A 23974-nucleotide genomic window follows, 5' to 3' on the forward strand; every position below is an offset into this window, starting at 1 on the left:
AGGCATACAGTGTGTTACTTTTTTATGGTAGAGAGATTGAGTTTCAGAGCCATGGGGCCATACTGCAGCTGTACAAAACTCTGGTGCAGCCACATTTGGAGTATTGTGGACAGTTCTGGTCACCACATTAAAGGAAGGATGTGGAAGCTTTGGGCAAGAGTTCAGAGGAGATTAACTAGGATGTTGCCTGGTGTGGATGTAAGGTCTTATGAGGAAAGGCTGGGGAACCTAAGGTTGTTTTCAAGAAAAAGGTTGCAAGGTGACTTAATTGAGACATACAAGATAATCAGAGGGTTAGATATGGTGGCCAGTGAGAACCTTTTTCCTCGGATGGTGATGGCGATCACGATGGGACATAGCTTTAAATTGAAGGGTGATAGATATAGGACAGACATCAGAGGTACTTGCTTTACTTAAAGAGTAGTAGGGGCATGGAACGGACTGCCTGAAGAAGGGCTCATGCCCGAAACGTCGATTCTCCCGCTCCTTGGATGCTGCCTAACCTGCTGTGCTTTTCCAGCAACACATTTTCAGCTCTGAACTCCAGAATCTGCAGTCCTCACTTTCTCCTAGAAGATTTTTGCCTGCAACAGTAGTAGACTCGCCAAATTTAAGGGCATTTAAATGGTCATTGGATAAATAGATGGATGAAAATGAAATAATGTAGGTTAGATGGGCTTCAAATTGATTCCACAGGTCCACACAACATTGAGGGCCTAAGGGCCTGTACTACGCTGTAACATTCAATGTTCCAATTGATTGATAGTTGGTTTAACAGCAAGAGACAGAGAGTGATGAAGGGCTCCTGTCCGAAACATCGATTTTCCTGCTCCTTGGATGCTGCCTGACCGACTGTGGTTTTCCAGCACCACTCTAATCTCCAGTCCTCACTTTCGCCCTGTAGAATAGAGGGACCTAGGGGTTCAGGTACATAATTCTTTGAAATTTGTCATTCCCAATGAAGGCTTATGCCTGAAACATTGACTCTCCTGCCTCTTGGATGCTGCCTGACCTGCTGTGCTTTTCCAGCACCACCTTTTCAACTTGATATAAATGATTTGGATGAGAATATAGAAAGTATGGCTAGGAAGCATGTGAATGACCCTAAAATTGATGGCATTGCAGACAGTGAAGAAGGTTTTTTGTCAGATTACAAAGGGATCTCAATCAAACGAGTCAATGGGCTAAAACCTGGCAGATGGAATTCTATCTGGATAAATGTGAAGTACTGCATTTTGGTACAGCAAACAAGGGTAGGGCTTTGGTTAGTGTTGTAGAACAGAAGGACCTAGGGCTTCAGGTACTCAATTCTTTGAAATTTGTGTCAGAGGTAGACAGAGTGGTTAAAAAGACATTTAGCATGCTTGCCTTCACTGCTCAGTCCTTTGAGTATAGAAGTTGGGAACTCATGTTGTGGTTGTACAGGATATTGATGAGACCTCTTCTGCAATACTGTGTCCAATTCTGGTCCCCTAGTAATAGGAAGGATATTATTAAGCTGGAGAAGGTTCAGAACAGATTTACCAGGATGTTGCTGGGTACGGAGGTTTGAATTATAAAGAAAGGCTGGATAGGCCAGGACTATTTTCACTGGAGTATAGGAGGCTGAGAGGTGATCTGATAAGTTTATATAATAATGAGGTACAGATACAGTTCAAGACTAGGGGACACATTTTTAAGATGAGAGGTGAGAGCTTTACAAAAGACAAGAGGCAATGTTTTACATGGAGAATGGTTGTGTGGAATGAACTTCCTGAGGAGATGGTGGATGCAGTACAATTACAGTGATTAAAAGACATTTGAATAGGTACATACATAGGAAAAGTTTGGAGGGATATGGGCCAGGAGCAGGCAGGTGGGACTAGTTTAGTTTGGGATTATGTTTGGCATTGACTGATTGGACAGAAGGCTCTGTTTCTCTGCTGTACGACTCTGAGAAACTGCAAAGGCAAAAAAAAACCCTGATGAGAGTTATACACAAGACCCTAGCAGTAATGAAGCTGTGGGAAAGGAAAATAAATCAGGAGCTAGAAAGGGCATGTCAGAAAGGCACTGTTAAAATAATCATGGAAAACTTCAGGATGCAGGTGGACTGGGAAAATCAGGTTGGTAGCGGATCTCAAGAAAAAGAATCTGTGGAATATCTATGAGGTGTTGTTTTGGAGCAGCTCATGGTGAAGCCTACAAGGGGGAACAGACAATTCTGGATTTAATGATGTGTAATGAAGCAGATTTAATTAGAGAGCTGAAGGTAAAGGAACTCCGAGGTGACAGTGACCATAATTTTTTTTAACTTACAGTGTGGAAACAGGCCCTTCGGCCCAACAAGTCCACACCGACCTGCCGAAGCACAACCCACCCTGACCCGTTCCCCTACATTTACCCCTTCACCTAACACTACAGGCAATTTAGCACAGCTAATTCACCTAACCTGCACATTTTTGGACTGTGGGAGGAAACCCACGCAGGCACAGGGAGAATAAGATGATAGAATTCACCGTACAGTTTGCGAGGGAGAGGATTGAATCAGGTGTAACCGTATTACAATTGAATACAGAACAACCTTGATTATCCAAATGAGACGGGAGGAGAGTATTTATTATTTGTTTGGATAACTGATCTGATCACAAACAAAAGAAGCAAGATAAATGGAACTCAATGACACACAGCCTCAGCCAGAAGCACCAACTCGTGTTACAGCAGTCAACTTGATCAAATCAAAACAAGGGCATTTATGATGGCAGATAATTTTGAAAATGATTAAAATAGATTGAATTGTTTCATGAATTAAATGGGAGTATTTTAAAGAAAGGTTAAAGTGATTCGGAGCTTCTCAGGTAACTCCAAATATTTGCAAGCGTAGTCCCGTTCCCTTAACAATAAGATGTAGTTTGAGGTACTACAACACGAGTATAAGGTCTCTACGCATGCGACAGTAAACCTTCTGAAAGAGTTTTAATTACATTTTTTATAATAAGTGCAGAGATGCTAAATTGAATTTGTTCTGCATCGTTGTAAATGAGCTTCCCATTTTGAACACAAACCATTGTACCAGTGTCTATGCTGGGAATACTGGTCAATGATGATAGAAAATAGATGTCCCCAGAAACAAAAAGTGAAAATACTTCACAAGCAGAACTAATTAGTAATGTACAGAGCTACAATCTATTTGTACAATCCGTTCCTGCTGGAGGGTATTTACACTGTAGAGTTTATCAGCATTTTAACGCATTACAAAATGAAAACCACTCAGTAAAAGTGTTACTGCAAACTGACATTTGGCCAAGACTTGATACAGTGTTTACACAGTGAATACACATTGTTTTCAGATCAAGGACAATTTCTTAGTGGCTGCGGTAGTGGATAATTTGTAAATCAAATACTTCCGTTGTTTAAATGAATACATGTCAACAAATGATCTTACAGTTCCTTACCATTCCTGGTGGATGCAGAAGGAAGGAAGGAAGATACCTTGCGATCTTGTTCGGGTAATCCGGAATTCGGATAATTGATGTTTGGATAATTGAGGTTGTTCTGTAAATGCAACTGCAAAGACCTGAGGGAGGAGCTGCCCAGAGCTGATTGGGAGGGGAGCCTAGCATGGAAGATGGTGGAGCAGCAATGGTAAGAGTTTCTGCCGGTAATTCAGGAGATACAGCAAATATTCATCCCAAGGAAGAAGAAACGTACTAAAGGGAGGACGAGCCAACCATGGCTGACAAGGGAAGCCAGGGACAGCTCAAAATCAAAAGAAGAGGTATACTATGTGGTGAAAATTAGTGGGAAGCCTATAAAAACCAGCACAGTATCACTAAAAAAGCAATAAAGTGGGAGAAGATGAAATATGAGAGTGAGCTAGTTAGTAATACAAAAATCACAAGTTTCTTTTAGGTATGTAAAAGATAAGGGAGAGGCAAGAATGGGCATGGGACCACTGGAAAATGAGGCTGGAGTAGTAGTAATGGGGAACAAAAAAAGTGGAGGAACTGAATAAGTACTTGGCATTTGTTTGCACAGTGGAAGATACCAGCAACGTATCAGAACTTAAGAGAGTTGGGGACAGGTGTGATTACAGTGGCCATCATTACGGAGAAGGTGCTGGGAGGCTGAAAGGTCTAAAGGTGGGTATGTCACCCAGACCAATGGATCATACCCCAGAATTCCTAAGTAGATAATTGAGAAGATTATGGAGGCATTGGTGGATTCAATTCAGGAATCACTGGAGTCAGGGAAAGTCCTAAAGGACTGGAAAATGGTTCATGTAATACCCCTGTTTAAGGAAGTGAGGCAGATGATGAGTAACTATAGGCTGGTTAGCCTGATGTCAATCCTCGAAAAGATTTCAGAGTCTGTTATTAACATTCAGACTGCGGAGTACTTGGAAGTATAGGGTAGAATAGGGCTGAACCAACATGGCTTTGTCAAGGGAATTCAGGAGTGTGGTGCTGGAAAAGCACAGCAGGTCAGGCAGCATCTGTGGAGCAGGAAAATCAACATTTCAGGCAAAAGCCCTTCATCAGGAATTCCTGCCCAAAACGTCGATTTTCCTGCTCCTCGGATGCTGCCTGACTTGCTGTGCTTTTCCAGCACCACACTCTCGACTCTAATCTCCAGCATCTGCAATACTCGCTTTTGCCTTTGTCAAGGAAAGGTCATGCCTGACAAATCTGCAGAGGTGGCAATGAGCAAGTTAGACAAAGGAGAGCCAGTGGGTGTGATCTGTTTGGATTTTCAGAAGGCCTTTGACAAGGTGCTACACAGGAGGCTGCAAAATAAGAATTCATGGTGTTCAGGAAAAAGTACTGGCATGGATCGAGGATTGGCTGACTGGCAGAAGGCAGACAGTAGGGGTAAAGGGATCCTGTTCAGGATGGCAGGTGGTGAGTACTTGAATTTCACAGGAATCTATGTTGGGACCATAATTATTGTTATACATTAAGAATCGGACAAAGGAGTTAATGGCAATGAGACAAAGATAGGTGGAGGGACAGGTAGTGTTGAGAAGCAGGGATGCTGCAGAAAGTACGATCAAGCAAGGAAAGTGGACAAAGAAGTGGCAGATGAAATACAATATGGAAAACTGAGAGATTAAGCACTTTGATAAGAAGAGGAACAGACCATTTTCTAAATGGGGAAGTCTTCAGAAATCTGAAGTGTTAACATGCAGGTTAAGTTGTCAAAAAAAGTTAGGAAGGCAAATGCAATGTCAGTATTCATTTTCAGAGGGCTAAAAGAGCAGGCATGTACTACTGAGGCTATATAAGGCTCTTGTGAGACCACATTTGGAACATGGTGAGCAGTTTTGAGTCCTGTCCTGAGGAAGGATATGTTGGCCTTGGACACAGTCCAAAGGATGTTCACAAGAATGATCCCAGAAAGGCCTGTCACATGAGGATTGGTCGAGAACTCGGGGTCTACGCTTGGAAGTATGAAGTGGGAATCTCATTGAAATTTACAGAATACTGAGCGGCCTGGATAGAATGGACGTGGAGAACATGTTTCCACTAATAAAAGTGACTCGGACCAGAGGGCACAGCCTCACGGTGAAGGGATGACCCTTTAAAACTGAAATGAGGAGGAATTTCTTCAGCCATAAGTTGAGTCTGTGGAACTCACTGCACAGAAGACCATGGAGGCTGTCATTGAATGTATTTGAGTCAGAGATAGATAGGTTCTTGATTAGTAAAGGGATCACAGGTTATGGGGAAAAGACAGGGGATGGGGGTTGAGAAACCTATCGGCCATGATCAATATGCAGAGCAGTCTCAATGGATTGAATAACACAATTCTTATGGTTCTTAAAAAAAAATCACAATTCTCTGACTTGTCAAGTTTTCACTACTCTGAATGCCTTTGCTTTTGATTTGATATGTTTGTTAACTATGAGTGGTTCATCCTTCTCATTATGTCCTTCTTGATCAGAATAAATTTTTGCTAAGCATTATGAAATATCTTTATCCTGTTTACATTCTTCACTGCTCACATTTAATCTTTTGTTAAACTAAAGCCAACTTTAGACAAACTTTTCTTCATTTCTCTGTAATCATTCTTCTTTGAGCATACTGGATTGAGACATGGGTTGTGATCCCTCAATCTGCACTTGAAATGAGGAAGGATTAAAATTGGACGATGTCAATTGATGAAATTGCAAATAATGATTTTTGACATTCTCAACTAGCCATTGAAAACACAAGCAAGTCAGCCGTTGTCAGATTTTAATGGTGTCAGCCGTTGTCAGATTTTAATGGTGGGGGAACCTTGTGAATTTAAATAACGAACAGCTTCTTGAAAGGGATGAAAGCAAAATGCTGGACATATTGGAAATCTAAAATAAAAACAGAGTGCTAGAAAAACCCAGCAACTCTGGCAGCATCTGTGGAGAGAGAAATAGTTAACTTTTCAAGTCTAATAAGACTTTGTTCTGTTTGTGTAAAAGGAACTTCTGCAGGAAATATGAAGATAAACAGACACTACCCTTCATCTAAAAAACCCGAATGAAAAAGATAACCATCATTAAGCAGTCCATCAGGATCAAGAAAGGTTTGCTTTCACTCTGGTTCAATGATTTCTGAAATGGCTGTTAAGCATGAGAGTCAGACAGTGAAGGTTCAGGTAGATGGGTTAATCGGAGGTTTCAGTGCTCCCCGACACTCAATGTCACCTCTACAGATAGAATTCCCGAATGTGTAAGCAGGCTATTAGGCCCACTGAGTCCACACACCCTCTGAGGAGCATCCCACCCAGACCCAACTGCTACCCTATCCATGTAACCCTGCACTTCTCATGGCTAATCCACCTAACCCACGCATCCCTTGATACTCTGGGAAATTTAGCCAGTCAGTCTACCTAACCTGGACATCTTTGGACTGAGAGGGAAACCGGGGCATCCAGAGAAAACCCACGCAGTCACCTGAGGCTAGAATCAAACCTGGGTCCCTGACACTATGAGGTGGCAGCACTAACCACTGAGCCACCATGCTGCCCTTCTCAATGAAGGCTGATGAATGTGGTGCCTTCCCAAATCAGTATGTGTCTGTCACAAACCAGAGACTTCCAATAGTTGGCAGGTATCTTTGGAGTATTTCCGCCATGCTCCTGAACTCTGTAGAATAATTTGCTTTGAGTCAAGCTAATTAACACATCCTATTCAATGGAACTGGTTTTGACTGATACACATCTCGACGCAGGACGTGTTGCATTGGGAAAAGATGTTGCTGCTGGATTCTATTTGCCACCAAATTTGTAGGATCTTAAGAGAGGTAGTTCTCCAGTGTGTTGAGGCATCTGCTCTCAGTTTATCCAATTCTGTGAAGCATTAGGAACACAAGGATTGTTGCTGCCTAATGAATTCTGATCTTAGTCATGTTTGAGATACAGACATTAATACTTTTTCTTAGATTACCTCCTGAATCAGCAGCCTCCATTTCAGCAGCAGGAGTAATAGAGATGTACAGCACGGAAACAACTCATCCGCGTTGACCAGATATCCTAACCTAATCTAGTTCCATTTACCGAAACTTGGCCCTTATCCTTCTAAACCCTTCCTATTCATATAACCATCCCGATGTCTTTTAAATGTTGTAATTGTACCAGCCTCCATCACTTCCTTGGCAGTTCATTCCATATACACACCACTTTGTGCTTGAATAAGTTGCCCGTTAGGTCCCTTTTAAATTTTTCTCTTCTCACCCTAAACCTATGCCCTCTAGTTCTTGAGGAGAAAGTGAGGTCTGCAGATGCTGGAGATCAGAGGTGAAAATGTGTTGCTGGTTAAAGCGCAGCAGGTCAGGCAGCATCCAAGGAAGAGGAAATTCGACATTTCCTGATGAAGGGCTTATGGCCGAAACGTCAAATTTCCTGTTCCTTGGATGCTGCCTGACCTGCTGCACTTTAACCAGCAACACATTTTCACCTCTAGTTCTTGACTCCACCACTCCAAGGCATAGAGAGTACAAGCTAGGAAGGTAAGTTTGAATATTTAGCTCATGAATTGACAAAGCAAAGGCTGAACAGGAGCAGAATTAGACATAAGGACTGTTAAATAAGTGAATTAATATATTCAGGCAATGGCTAAATCCAAAACACTATATGTGTCGTGTCTCCCACCCATCGTCCTTCTCTAACTAAAAAAAGTGTGTGTGGAGGGTTGGTAAGGTAAAGGTTTTTTAAATGTCTTTTGGCCATTTAGATCAGAGGGGATGGAAACTAGGGCAGTTGCTTGCTCCTCTTGCAGGATGTGAGAAGTAAGCATCATCACTTGAGACCCTGCTGACTTCACCTGTGAGAAGTGCATCCAACTCCAGCTCCTCACAGACAGCATTACAGAACTGGAGCTGAATGAACTTCAGATCATTTTGGAGGCTGATGGGGTGATAGAGAGGAGTTATCAGGAGGTAGTCACACCTAAGTTACAGGATAAAGGTAGCTGGGTGATCGTCAGGAGCGGGAAAAGGAATAGACAGAAAGTGCAGGGATCCCCTGTAGCCGTATCCCTCAAAAATACGTACATCGCTTTGGATACTGTCGCAGGGGACAACCTACCAGGAGAAAGCCTCAGCGGCCATGTCTCTGGTACTGAGCCTGGCTCTGTGGCTCAGAAGGTAAGAGGGAGAATAGGAGAATGATACTGGTAGTAGATTCAGTGGTGAGAGAAACACACAGGAGATTTTGTGATCGCAAACGAGATTCCTGGTTGGTATGTTGTCTCCTGGGTGCCACAGTCGGGGATGTCTCAGATGGAGTCCACAGGATTCTTAAGGGGGAGAGAGAGCAGCTAGAAGTTGTGATACACATTGGTACCAAAGACATAGCTAGGAAAAGGGATGAGGATCTAAAAAGTAAATATAGGGAGTTAGGTTGGAAGCTAACAGGCAGAATGAGCACAGTAGTAATCTCATGATTACTATCCCGTGGCACTGATAGCAAAGCTAGGAACAGAGAACGGGTGCAGCTGAACATATGGCAGCAGAGCTGGTGTAGGAGGGAGGGCTTCAGATAGGTGGATCATGGAATATTTTCTGGGGAAGGTGGGACCTGTACAAGGAGGGGCACCTATATCCTGGGGAGGAGGTTTGCTAGAGCTCTTCGGGAGAGTTTAAACTAGTTTGGCAGAGGTTGGGAACCGGAACTATGGATCAGAGGATGGGGGAAGCTGATGAACAGCCAGATACAATGTACAGAGAATCTGTGAGGAAGGACAGACAGTTGATAGGGAAAAGTTGAAGTCAGTATGATGGGTTTAAATGTGTCTATTTTAACACAAGGGTGATGAACTTAGCTCCAAGTACTGATCCATGATCTACGATGCTGTGGCCATTACAGAGACTTGGATATGGTTGTTGGATGTTCTGGGGTTTAGATGTTTCAAAAGAAATAGGAAGGTAAAAGTGGTGGGGAAGTGGCATTGCTAATCAGGGATAGTGTCACAGCTGAGAAAGGGAGGTCATCGAGGATGGTTTGTCTACCAAGTCAGTATGGATGCAAGTCAGAAACAGGAAAGGTGCAGTCACTTTCTTGGGAGTTTTCTGTAGACTCCTCACCCCCAATAGCAACAGAGATATGGAGAAGCAGATTGGGATGCAGATTTTGGAAAGGTGCAGGAATAATGGTTGTTTTCATGGGTGACTTCAACTTTCCTAATATTGATTGGAACTTCCTTTAGTGCAAATAGTTTGGATGGAGCAGATTTTGTCAGGTGTGTCCAGGGAGGATTACTGATGCAAATATGTCGATAGACTGACTAGAGGGGAAGCTATATTGGATTTGGTACTCGGCAATGAACCAGGTCAGATGTCAGATCTCTCGGTGGAAGAGCATTTCAATGATAATGATCGCAACTCCCTGACTTTTACTATAGTCATGGAGAGGGATAGGAACAGATGGTGTGGGAAAGTATTTAATTGAGCTAGGGTGAATTACAATGCTATTAGGCAGGAACTGTGCAGCATAAATTGGGAGTAGATATTCTCAGGAAAATGCACAACAGAAATGTGGAGGTTGTTTATGGAGCACTTGCTGAGAGTATTGGATAGATTTGTCCCACTGAGGCAAGGAAGGGATGGTAGAGTGAAGGACCCTTGGATGATAAGTGACGTGGAACATCTCGTCAAGTAGAAGGAGGAAGCAAGGCTGAGGAAGCAAGGATCATACAGGGCTCTAGAGGGTTACAAGGTAGGCAAGAAGGAACTGAAGAATGAACTTAGGAGAGCTAGAAGTGGTCATGGAAAAGTCTTGGCTGGTAGGATTAAAGAAAACCCCAAGACGAGTGAGGTTAGGGCCAATCAGGGATAGCAGAGGGAACTTGCACCTGGAATCGGAGGTGGTAAGGGAGGTCCTTAATGAATACTTTGCTTCAGTATTCACTCATGAGAGGAACCTTGTCATTTGTGAGGACAGCATGCAACAGGCAGATATGTTCGAACAGGTTGATGTTAAGAAGTAGGATGTGCTGGAAATTCTGAAAAACATGAGGAAAGAAAAGTCCCCGGGCCAGATGGGAAATATCCAAGATTATTACAGGAAGCAAGGGAAGAGATTTTTGTGTGCCTTTGGTGATAATCTTTGCGTACTCACTGTCTACTGTAGTACTAGATGATTGGAGGGTGGCAAATGTTATTCCCTCATTCAAGGAAGAGAATAGATAACCCTGGGAATTACAGACCAGTTAGTCTTACATCAATGGTAAGCAAATTATTGGAGACGTTTTTTATGATTATTTGGAAAAGCACAGTTTGATTAGAGAGAGCATGGCTTTGTGAGGGACAGGTCAAGCCTCACTAGCTTTATTGATTTCTTTGAAGTTGAAGATATGACAGAGCACCTTGATGAAGGTAAAGTAGTGGATGTGGTATATATGGATTTTAGCAAGATGTTTGATAAGGTTCCTCACAGTAGGCTCATTCATAAAGTAAGGAGGCATGGGATACAGGGAAATTTGGTTGAAAATGTGTTGCTGGAAAAGCACAGCAGGTCAGGCAGCATCCAAGGAACAGGAAATTCGATATTTCGGGCATAAGCCCTTCATCAGGAATGAGGAAAGTGTGTCCAGCAGGCTAAGATAAAAGGTAGGGAGGAGGGGCGATGGAGATGTGATAGGTGAAAGGAGGTCAAGGTGAGGGTGATAGGCCGGAGTGGGGTGGGGGCGGAGAGGTCAGGAAAAAGATTGCAGGTTAGGAGGGCGATGCTGAGATCGAGGGAATCGACTGAGACAAGGTGGGGGGAGGGGAAATGAGGAAACTGGAGAAATCTGAGTTCATCCCTTGTGGTTGGAGGGTTCCCAGGCGGAAGATGAGGCGCTCTTCCTCCAACCGTCGTGTTGTTATGTTCTGGCGATGGAGGAGTCCAAGGACCTGCATGTCCTCGGTGGAGTGGGAGGGAGGGTTAAAGTGTTGAGCCACGGGGTGGTTGGGTTGGTTGATCCAGGCGTCCCAGAGGTGTTCTCTGAAGCATTCCGCAAGTAGGCGGCCCGTCACCCCAATATAGAGGAGGCCACATCGGGTGCAGTGGATGCAATAGATGACGTTTGTGGAGGTGCAGGTGAATTTGTGTCGGATATGGAAGGATCCCTTGGGGCCTTGGAGAGAGGTAAGGGAGGAGGTGTGGGCGCAAGTTTTGCATTTCCTGCGGTTGCAGGGAAAGGTGCCGGGAGTGGAGGTTGGGTTGATGGGGGGTATGGACCTGACGAGGGAGTCACGGAGGGAGTGGTCTTTTCGGAACGCTGATAGGGGAGGGGAGGGAAGTATATCCCTGGTGGTGGGGTCCGTTTGGAAGTGGCGGAAATGGCGGCGGATGATACGCTGTATACGGAGGTTGGTAGGTGAGAACCAGTGGGGTTCTGTCCTGGTGGCGGTTGGAGGGGCGGGGCTCAAGGGCGGAGGAGCGGGAAGTGGAGGAGATACGGTGGAGGGCATCGTCGATCGCGTCTGGGGGGAGTCTGCGGTCTTTGAAGAAGGAGGCCATCTGGGCTGTACGGTATTGGAACTGGTCCTCCTGGGAGCAGATGCAGCGGAGACAAAGGAATTGGGAATATGGGATGGCGTTTTTATAGGGGGCAGGGTGGGAGGAGGTGTAGTCCAGGTAGCTGTGTGAGTCAGTCGGTTTATAGTAGATGTCTGTGTTGATTCGGTCGCCCAAGATAGAAATGGAAAGGTCTAGGAAGGGGAGGGAGGAGTCTGAGACGGTCCAGGTGAATTTGAGGTCGAGATGGAAGGTGTTGGTAAAGTTGATGAACTGTTCAACCTCCTCGTGGGAGCACGAGGCAGCGCCGATACAGTCATCGATGTAGCGGAGGAAAAGGTGGGGGGTGGTGCCAGTGTAGTTGCGGAAGATGGACTGTTCCACATATCCTACAAAGAGACAGGCATAGCTGGGGCCCATGCGGGTGCCCATGGCAACTCCTTTAGTTTGGATGAAGTGGGAGGATTGGAAAGAGAAGTTGTTCAGGGTGAGGACCAGTTCAGTCAGTCGAAGAAGGGTGTCGGTGGAAGGGTACTGGTTGGTACGGCGGGAAAGGAAGAAGCGGAGGGCTTGGAGTCCTTCGTGATGGGGGATGGAGGTGTTACAGGGACTGGATGTCCATCGTGAAGATAAGGCATTGGGGACCATGGAGGAGGTGGAGGGCGTGGATGGTGTCCCGAATGTAGGTGGGGAGTTCTTGGGCTCCCATCCACCGCCTCCAATCTCATAGTCCTACAACCCCGCACCACCCGTTTCTACCTCCTGCCCAAAATCCACAAACCTGACTGCCCCGGCCGACCCATTGTCTCAGCCTGCTCCTGCCCCACCGAACCCATCTCCGCATACCTCGAAACGGTTCTGTCCCCCTTAGTCCAAGAACTCCCCACCTACGTTCGTGACACCACCCACGCCCTTCACCTCCTCCATGATTTTCGCTTCCCCGGTCCCCAACGCCTTATCTTCATGATGGACATCCAGTCCCTGTACACCTCCATCCCCCATCACGAAGGACTCAAAGCCCTCCGCTTCTTCCTTTCCCGCCGTACCAACCAGTACCCTTCCACCAGCATCCTCCTTCGACTGACTGAACTGGTCCTCACCCTGAACAACTTCTCTTTCCAATCCTCCCACTTCCTACAAACTAAAGGAGTTGCCATGGGCACCCGCATGGGCCCCAGCTATGCCTGTCTCTTCGTAGGATATGTGGAACAGTCCATCTTCCGCAACTACACTGGCACCGTTCGCTGAGCTGGAAGTTTTTGTTGCAAACGTTTCGTTCCCTGGCTAGGCGACATCATCAGTGCTCTGGAGCCTCTTGCGAAGCGCTTCTTTGATGTTTCTTCCGGTATTTATAGTTGTCTGTCCTTGCCGCTTCCGGGTAAGTGTTCAAGGTTTGTGCGAAGATTTGTAGCTCGGGTGCTCGTTGTTGTGGTTCTGTTCGCCGAGCTGGAAGTTTTTGTTGCAAACATTTCGTCCCCTGGCTAGGCAAGCGGCAAGGACAGACCACTATAAATACCGCAAGAAACATCAAAGAAGCGCTTCGCAGGAGGCTCCAGAGCACTGATGATGTCGCCTAGCCAGGGGACGAAACGTTTGCAACAAAAACTTCCAGCTCGGCGAACAGAACCACAACAACGAGCACCCGAGCTACAAATCTTCGCACAAACCTTTAACACTGGCACCACTCCCCACCTTTTCCTCCGCTACATCGATGACTGTATCGGCGCTGCCTCGTGCTCCCACGAGGAGGTTGAACAGTTCATCAACTTTACCAACACCTTCCATCCCGACCTCAAATTCACTTGGACTGTCTCAGACTCCTCCCTCCCCTTCCTAGACCTTTCCATTTCTATCTCGGGCGACCGAATCACCACAGACATCTACGATAAACCGACTGACTCCCACAGCTACCTAGACTACACCTCCGCCCACCCTGCCCCCTGTAAAAACGCCATCCCATATTCCCAATCCCTTCGTCTCCATTGCATCTGCTCCCAGGAGGACCAGTTCCAATACCGTACAGCCCAGATGGCCTCCTTCTTCAAAGACCGCAGACTCCCCCCAGACGTGATCGACGATGCCCTCCACCGTATCTCCTCCACTTCCCGCTCCTCCACCCTTGAGCCCCGCCCCTCCAACCACCACCAGGACAGAACCCCACTGGTTCTCACCTACCACCCCACCAACCTCCTTATACAGCGTATCATCCGCCGTCATTTCCACCACCTCCAAACGGACCCCACCACCAGGGATATATTTCCCTCCCCTCCCCTATCAGCATTCTGAAAAGACCACTCCCTCCGTGACTCCCTCGTCAGGTCCACACCCCCCACCAACCCAACCTCCACTCCCGGCACCTTCCCCTGCAACTGCAGGAAATGCAAAACTTGCGCCCACACCTCCTCCCTTACCTCTCTCCAAGGCCCCAAGGGATCCTTCCATATCCGCCACAAATTCACCTGCACCTCCACACATCACCTATTGCATCCGCTGCACCCGATGTGGCCTCCTCTATATTGGGGAGACGGGCCGCCTACTTGCGGAACGCTTCAGGGAACACCTCTGGGACGCCCGGACCAACCAACCCAACCACCCCGTGGCTCAACACTTTAACTCTCCCTCCCACTCCACCAAGGACATGCAGGTCCTTGGACTCCTCCATCGCCAGAACATAACAACACGACGGTTGGAGGAAGAGCGCCTCATCTTCCGCCTGGGAACCCAACCACAAGGGATGAACTCAGATTTCTCCAGTTTCCTCATTTCCCCTCCCCCCACCTTGACTCAGTCGATTCCCTCGAACTCAGCACTGCCTTCCTAACCTGCAACCTTCTTCCTGACCTCTCCGCCCCCACCCCACTCCGGCCTATCACCCTCACCTTGATCTCCTTCCACCTATCACATCTCCATCGCCCCTCCCCCAAGTCCCTCCTCCCTACCTTTTAATCTTAGCCTGCTGGACACACTCTCCTCATTCCTGATGAAGGGCTTATGCTCGAAACGTCAAATTTCCTGTTCCTTGGATGCTGCCTGACCTGCTGCGTTTTTCCAGCAACACATTTTCAGCTCTGATCTCCAGCATCTGCAGACCTCACTTTTTACAAGGAAATTTGGTTGTCTGGATACAGAATTGGCTTGCCCATAGAAGACAGAGGGTGGTACTACATGAAAAGTATTCAGCCTGGAGCACGGTAACCAGTGGTGTTCCACAGGTATCTGCTGGGACCTCTGCTCTTCGTGATTTTTATAAATGACTTGGATGAAGAAGTGGAAGGGTGGGTTAGTACTTTTGCTGAAGACACAAAGGATGGCAAGGAGGGCTGTTGTAAACTGCAACAGGACATTGACAGGATTCAGAGCTGAGCTGAAAAGTAGCAGATGGAGTAAAATTTGGAAAAATGATAAGTGATTCATGTTGGAAGGTTGAATTTTAATGCAGAATATCATGTCTATTAAAATGCTAGTTTTCCTGTTCCCGTATCTCATCTTTCCGCAATGATTAGCGAAATTATTTTATTCAAAATAATGATTTCCAGTACAGTAACTTCTCCCCCAACACAATCCACTTCCACGTGGATCCCCTTTAATACTTATGATGATGATACTTAAGATGGTTTCAGGATATCAATTAAGTAAGTTTTATTACAATGGTCCAGTCAGGGTATTTCAACAATTCAAATTTCATCCTGACAATTTTTCAGCTCATTCCTACACTCCAACATTTTTCTTGATGCTTAGTTCAAATATCTGGATAGTTTTTAAAAAATCAATATAAAAAGTGACCAATTTATCATTGCCCTGGAATCATAGATGGAATTTAATGCAAGTAAATGTAAGGATTTACATTTTGGTACGACAAACCAGGAAAGGATTTACGGAGTTATTAGTAGAGCCCTGAGGAATGTTGTTGATCAGAGAGACCTAGGGTTGCAGGTACAAAGTTCCTTTAAAGTGGTGTCACAGATAGAATGATGAATATATACGGCACTGTTGCCTTCATCATTCAGAGCACAATGAATACAAAGAGTTGGGACATCATGTTACAGCCCTAGCAGATATTGATAAAGTCAGATTTGGAATACTGCATACAATTCTGGTCGGCCTGCTATAAGATGGAAATTATTAAATGAGCAACACTGCAAAACAGATTTACAAGAATGTTACCAATACCAGAAGGTTTGTATTATATGATTAGGCTGACACTTTTTTTTTCTGCAGTGTAGGCTGAGAGGTGACCTTATAGAGGTTTATAAAATCATGAGGGCCACAGATAAGGTGAATAGTTAAGGTCTTTTCCACACGGTAGGGAAGTCCAAAACTAGAGGGTATAGGTTGAAAGTGAGAAGGGGAAAATTTAAAAATGGTCCTGAAGGACAACATTTTCACACATGGAACGAGCTGCCAAAGGAATTGGTAGAGACTGGTACAATTCCAAATTAAAAAGACGTTTGTTAACATCTCTAACAGGATGACTAGAAAAAAAAAGGTTAAATAACAAAAACAATGTAGACTCAAGGGCTCTTGATGCGCAATGGTAGAGTTCCTAAAGTAAAGACATAGGTCTACAGAAAGAAAAAGATAGTGTCCCTATCTCTAGACAGTGAGGCCCACATTCATGTTTCACCTGTTCCAGTAGTGTGTAATAATATTTCTGGACAGATTGATTAGAAAACTAGACTCAAAACATGTGATGCTAGAAAAGCACAGCCAGTCAGGCAGTATCCAAGCAGCATGAGAATCGACGTTTCGAGCATAAGCTCTTCAACATTCCTAATGAAGAGCTTACGCTCGAAATGTCGACTCTCCTGCACCTCGAGTGCTGCCTTACCAGCTGTGCTTTTCCAGCACCACACTTTTTGACTCTAATCTCAAGCATCTGCAGACCTCACTTTCTCCTCCTGATTAGAAAACTAGGTTAAGTTAAATAAAAGATCCAAAGGCTCTCAGCAGAGTTTCTGAACAAAAAAACATTTAGATAGGTCCACAGATAGAAAAGGTTTAGAGGGATATGGGCAAAACCAAGGCAAAGAGGACTAGTTCAGGTTAGGAAATCTGGTCAGACAAGAACAAGTTGAGCTGTCTCAAACTATATATTCTAAGCAGGATTAACAATTATTCTACAATTATTCACTGACTTCACACTTGGCAGTGTCAAAACAGTAAAATTGTACATGGCCCAAATGATATAATCAGAAAACACCTATTGGGGTTTTCTATACACTATAATTACATTACCAATACAAATGAGAATTACAATTCAATGTTACAAGTTCAAAAGTAACAGCACTAGTACATGTCAAGTGCTTTACATTCACTACAGTAGACTAATTAATATTGATATATTGAAATTAAAATTTAGTGTTACAAATAAGGAAAATTTAAATGAATTTGGATCATGCTAATTGCTTTATTAAAAAGTTGACTAACACTCAACCATATGAATTTGATATCAGTGTATGTTATTTGCATGCATCCTCTAGCCGTTTCAATTCAATGTCTGGTTAAGCTAAATTTTCACATCAAACACAACGTTCATTTGCATCTGAATTTAAATAATTTAATTCCACTGTTAAACTCAATATGTATAGAAAAATTAACAAATATTTATGCTAACATTGCATTTGAACAAAAACAACAGGTGAATATAATACAAGCTGAAATGTAAATGTTTATGAATGGACCAGCAGTGCTTTTAAACTCATCTGATTTTTTACTAACAATGTATTTTTTTCAAGATTTTACAAATGCAAGCAGACAAACTTACCATACAATGCACTGGTATAATTTCACATTAATAGCAGAGGAAAAGATTGTTCTTTATAGCAAACTTCAGAAAAGAAATAGTATGAACTTCTGTACCTGTTGCTGACGAGTAATGGTTTATTGTATTGCACTGGAAACTGTATTAAATTCGGATTTTGAACCCTGACATCAAATACCTTAAACATCAATTACTAATTACTGAAACAATTTGCTTGATGTTCAACTCTTCTTTCAAGTATTTCAGGTCACTTAGAACTTTGGCTGGTATAGGTAAACTTGTCCACTAAGGCACCCAGAGGCAAGTTGACAATGAGTTGGTGAAAATTTTGTTGTCAGCACAACATCACTATGAGAATAAATAGTTCTAACTTCCTGCAGTGCAGTGGGTTCTCTGGGTAAGCAATCACAGAGTTCATTGCACTGGCTATCAAAACCCAACAAGCGGATTCCATAACCAAAAGGAGAGCAAATCAGTCGACCATCTGGACTGAAGCAAAGTTCTTTGATGTAACCACGACCCACATTAGCTTCTTCAATATAGTGCGTAAGGCAGAGGGAGCAACGAGGAGCAGATGCACGAACTGGAGGCCCGTCCTGAAACTCATAGATGCAAGTCCACTGATAAAAAGAAAAATATAAAAGATTGATGACCTCTTCCATTACCTCTCACAAGCTCCTTGTTTTCTATTCACTCTTAGTATGTGGACATCACTGGCTGGCCAGCATTTATTGCTCATCCCTCAATGTCTTTCAGAAGATGGTAGTGAGCTGGCTTCTTTAACCACTGCAGTCCACATGCTGTAGATTGACCCACAATGCCCTCATAGGAGGGAATTTCAGGATTTTCACCTGCTAACTTGAAGGAACAGTGATCTATTTCCAAGTCAGGATGGTGAGTGGCTTGAAAGGTAATCTGGAAATGATGGTATTCCCATGTATCTGCTGCCCTTGTCCTTCTAGATGGAACTGGTCATAAGCTTTGAAAGTGCTGTCAAAGGATCACTCATGAATTTCTACAGTGCATCTTGTAAATAGTACACACTGCTGCTGCTGAGTGTCAGTGTGAAGGGCGTGGATGCTTGTGAATGTGTTGCCAATCAAGTGAGCTGCTTTGTCATGTATGGTGTCAAACGTATTGAGTATTGTGGAGTTGCACCCATCCAGGCAAGTGGGGAGTATTCCATCACACTCCTGACTTGCAACTTGTAGATGTGAACAGGCTTTGGGGAGTCAAGTGGTGAGTTATTTGCCACAAAATTCCTTGCCTCTAACCTGCTCTTGTAGCCACTGTGTTTATGAGTCAAGTCTAGTTAAGTTACTTGTTGATGGTAACCCCCAAGGATATTCATCCTGGGTGATTCAGTAATGCTAACACTATTAAATGTCAAGGGGTTGTGATTAAATTGTATCTTATTGGAGTTGGTCATTGCCTGGCATTTTTGTGGCACAAATCTAACTTGCCATTTGTCAGCCCAAGCCTGTATATTGTCCAGATCTTCTTTAATTCGCACTATCTCAGTATCAGAGAACTTGAAAATGGTGCTAACATCCCCATTCTCTCCTTATGATGGAGGGAACGTCATTGATAAAGCAATTAAAAATGGTTAGGTCTAGGACATTACCCTAAGAAACCCCTGCAGAGATGTCCTGGGCTGAGATGACTAACCTCCGACAACTAGGCAAAAGTGAGGACTGCAGATGTCCGAAATCAGAGACTAGATTAGAGTGGTGCTGGAAAAGCACAGCTGGTCAGGCAGCATCCGAGGAGCAGGAAAATCAACGTTTTGGGCAAAAGCCCTTCAGCAATCAATTTTCCTGCTCCTCAGATGCTGCCTGACTGGCTGTGCTTTTCCAGCACCACTCTAATCTAACCTCTGTCAACCACAACTATGTGACAGGTATGACTGCAATCAGTGGAGAGTTTGCCTCCTGATACTCACTGATTCCAGTTTTGCTTGGGCTCCTTGATGCCACACTCAGTCAAATGCACTCCTGATGTCAAGGGCTGCCACTCTCACCTGACCTCTGGAATTCAGTATTTTTTTGTGCACTTTTGAACCAAGGCTCTAACGAGGTCAGAGCTGAGTGACTTGACAGAGCCCAAACTGGGCATCATTGTGCAGATTATTGCTCAACAGATGCTGCTTGATAGCACTGTTGATAACACCTTTCATCACTTTACTGAGAATGGAAAGCAGACTGATGGTCCAGTAAGTGGCCAGATTGGATTTGTTCTGCTTTTATGTACTGGACATACCCGAGTAATTTCCACATTGTCGGGTGGATGCCAATGTTGTGTATCACTTACTGGTTATACTGTTAATATGCAAGAAGTCCTGTTAGTAGCTTCATCAGATTGACACATCATTTTCAGGTAAGCCTGGTGTGGCAGCTGGTAAGCCCTCATGCACTCTTCATTAAACCAGAGTTGATCCCCTTCACTTGATGGTAATGGTTGAGTGAGGGATATGCCTGGCACTAAATTGCAGATTGTGCTAGAGTACAATTGTGCTGCTCTTGATAACTCATAGTGCCTCATGGATGCCTAGTCTTGAGTTGCTAAATGTGTTTCAAGTCAGTTGCATTTAGCACATTGATAGTGCCACACAACATAATGGAGGGTATAATCAACTAGGAGAAAGTGAGATCTGCAGATGCTGGGGATCAGAGTCATGAGTGTGTTGCTGGAAAAGCTCCTGCCTGAACGTCGATTCGCCCGCTCCTTGGATGCTGCCTGACCTGCTGCGCTTTTCCAGTAACACACTCTCGACAATGGAGGGTATGCTCATTGTAACGGGAGGACTTTGTCTCTACAAAAAACTGTGCAGTAGTCACTTTTACCAATATTGTCATGGCCAAATGCATCTGCAGCTGGCAGATTGTTCAAAGATTAGATCAAGTATGTTTTTCCTTCTTGTTGGTTCCCTCATCACCTGCCACAGACCCAGTCTAGCAGCTATGTCCTTGAGAACCCAGCCAGCTCAATCAGTACTGTTTATGCCAATCCACTCTTGGTGGTGGATATTGAAATCCCCCACCCAAAACGTGTCTGCCATCCTCAGTGCTTCTTCCAAGTGCTGTTCAACATGGATTCATAAGCCGAGGGAGGACAGTGCATGGTAATCCTTACCATGTAAGTCTTACTTCAATGATAGGAAAACTACTGCGAAGATTCTTAGGAACAGGATTTACTCGCATTTGGAGAAAAACAGACTTATTAGGGATAGTCAGCATGGCTTTGTGTGGGGAAGGTCTTGTCTCACAAACTTGATTGAGTTTTTGAGGAAATGACGAAGATGATTGATGAGGATAGGACAGTAGATGTATTCTACATGGACTTTACAAAAGCATTTGCCAAGGTGCCCCATGGTCATCTGGTCCAGAAATTTAAGTAATATGTGTGAGTTGCTAAGTTGGAAACAAAATGGCCTTCCATGACCAAGCTAGAGGATAGTTGCAGAGGGGTACTTTTCTAACTGGAGGTCTGTGGCCAGTAGTCTATGGAGAGAGAAAACAAGCTTAAATCCAATGACTCTTCTACGGAAATGAACTTCTTCCTTGAATGTTATAGCTCTATGACTCACTGGATAGACTTGCTAAGCAATCAGACAAAACACACTGAAAATCTGTCGTCTTGTAGTTAGGACACACAAAAGTGCTCAGCCAGCATTTGACTTTGCGGCAACACAGGCACTGTGGGCTGAAGGGCCTGTTGCTGTGTTGTTCTATGTTTGCACTCCCCACTAAAACAAATCAGCTCAGATTTGAAATAATATCAAAACCACTCACCTCTTGGTCATCAGTGATGCTAGTGCATCTAATTAATGTAGCCCAGCCTTTGGGATGAAGTTGTAATGATGTGATACAATTCCCTCGATCTCTTTCTGCAGGAATTTCTGGTGTTAAAACTTCAAGGCTATTTCTTGGAAATTCAGCTGCAATACAAATTTAGTCATTTTGAAGCTCCGGGTTGCATTGTCTAGACAAGCTGTATATTTGTCATGTGATTTATGAGGTAGACTTGAATAAATTTACAGCATTAGAAAATTGTAGATTATTGCTCAAGAGATATGTTACTCATTGTCTTGTACTCATTAGGACAAAAAGAAAATTTCAAACAATCTACAGGATTTACTACAGGAGGAAAATGATTGAGAACTGATTGGCCAAAGTATGGTCACAGAGAAAGCAAAAATCAAAAAAGCACAAGGCCAGCACATGGGTAATACTTTTGCTCTGAAAGACTAGGTCCCCGAGTAAATGCCAACCTAACGCCAGGCACAGAGGCTGCACGTGCTAATTGGCCGATTGTAAACCACTCAAGGAATGTGACAAACAGCATAATCCAGACAGTCCTAAATTGGCCTGTGCTTGTAAGGCCCAAAACAAAATGTCCACTTTTAGATGTAATTCTGAGATTGGTCAATATTTGCTAAGCAATCCTCACAACTAACAGCTACATTAATACCAAATTTAAGATATTGAGTTTTGCTCTCAAAAGGCACCTTGTGTTGCGGTTTTTCATCTTAGTCTTCGAGATAATTCGCAAGGGAAAAACCAACATTATAATCCCATGAGAGGAGAGCGCTGACTGGATTCTGATTGGGAGAGGCGCTGCCATGGAGAACATACCCATTAATAATGATTGAATTCCCTTTCTTCAATGGCCCATTTTAATAAACTAGTGTATTTTTGTTGATAAACTATTGAGAGATTGACCAGGAGGTTCTCTAACACAGTCTTGTACAAACCTATCCTCATTAGTCGGCATACACACTGAGATTCCTATATTTCGTAGTACTGTAAGTTTGGCCTTTTTAACAATCTCATAATTAGGGTGCAAACCATTTGTATCACCATGCAAACTTGATGTTGAAATAGGGTGCATCAAAAGTATCCTGCAGGATAAGTGATTATCTTGATCAGATAATTTCTTGCTACATATCATGCAAAATTACGAAAGACCTTAAGATATTCTTGGACTTGAAAAATGTGCAGTCCACATCCAATTACCCAGTAAGGGCAACATATTGACAAAGTTAGAGTTAACAGGTAAAGCTAGTTGTTACATGCTGCTACTAAGCAGTAAAAGAACCAAAGAGATGTACAGCACAGGAATAGGCCCTTCAGCTTGCCAAACCTATGCCAATCATTATGCCCTAACTAAACCAAAAAATAAACGTTCTGCCCTTATTTGGTCCATTACCCTCTATTCCATTCCCTTCATGCAACCATCCAGATGCCTCTTAAATATCACCATCATAGCTGCTTCCACTACCTCTTCTGGCAGTGTGTTCCAGGCTCCTACCACTTTCTGCATGAAAAACTTACTTTGCACATCTCCCTTAAACTTTCTCCTCTCACTTTGTGGCCCCTTGAAACTTAACCCTGGGAAAAAGCGTCTGACCAGCTGCTCTATGAATGCCTCCCTTAATTTTGTAGATCTCTGTCAGGTCTTCTCTCCGCCGTTGTCATTCCAGGCTCATCCGAGAGAAGGAGATCTTTCTGGACAAGACCTTCAGCGAGGTTATTACACCAATCGTACCAGAAGAGAGCATATAAAGTTAAGAGAAAAAGTATGACATAGCAAAGATAAGTGGGAAAACGGAGGACTGGGAAGCTTTTAAAGAACAACAGAGGATTACTAAAAAGGAAATATGCAGAGAAAAAATGAGGTACCAAGGTAAACTGGCCAATAATATAAAGGAGGATAGTAAAAGCTTTTTTAGGTTATGTGAAAGGCAAAAAAATGGTTAAGATTAAAATTGGGCCCTTGAAGACAGAAACAGGGGAATATATTACGGGGAGCAAAGAAATGGCACAAGAATTGAATGGGTACTTCAGATCTGTGTTCACCGGGGAAGAAACAAGCAATCTCCCTGAGGTAACAGTGGCTGAAGGACCTGAACTGAAGGGAATTTATATTTGCCAGGAATTGGTGTTGGAGAGACTGTTAGGTCTGAAGGTTGGTAAGTCTCCGGGGCCTGATGGTCTACATCCCAGGTTACTGAAGGAGGTGGCTCGAGAAATCGTGGATGCATTGGTGATTATTTTCCAGAATTTGATAGATTCGGGATCAGTTCCTGCGGATTGGAGGGTGGCTAATGTTATCCCACTTTTTAAGAAAGGTGGGAGAGAGAAAGCAGGAAATTATAGACCAGTTAGTCTGACCTCAGTGGTGGGAAAGATGCTGGAGCTGAAAATGTGTTGCTGGTTAAAGCGCAGCAGGTCAGGCAGCATCCAAGGAACAGGAAAT

At 44.0% G+C, this 23974-nt stretch overlaps 1 protein-coding gene across 1 annotated transcript in view; it reads right to left on the reverse strand.

The window, feature by feature from the left end:
- Window positions 1-17284: 17284 nt before the first annotated feature.
- Window positions 17285-23974, reverse strand: part of wdr32 (WD repeat domain 32) — a 101714-nt gene continuing 95024 nt past the window's right edge. Inside the window, exons 6-7 of the mRNA XM_060851474.1 lie at window positions 21508-21653; window positions 17285-18336 (exon numbers count right to left, since the gene is read on the reverse strand). Coding sequence (XP_060707457.1) covers window positions 17968-18336; window positions 21508-21653 — 515 coding nt within the window. The 3' untranslated portion in view covers window positions 17285-17967. The remainder of the gene's footprint in view (window positions 18337-21507; window positions 21654-23974) is intronic.

This window comes from Hemiscyllium ocellatum, chromosome 36, assembly GCF_020745735.1.
Source record: "Hemiscyllium ocellatum isolate sHemOce1 chromosome 36, sHemOce1.pat.X.cur, whole genome shotgun sequence".
Taxonomy (NCBI): domain Eukaryota; kingdom Metazoa; phylum Chordata; class Chondrichthyes; order Orectolobiformes; family Hemiscylliidae; genus Hemiscyllium; species Hemiscyllium ocellatum.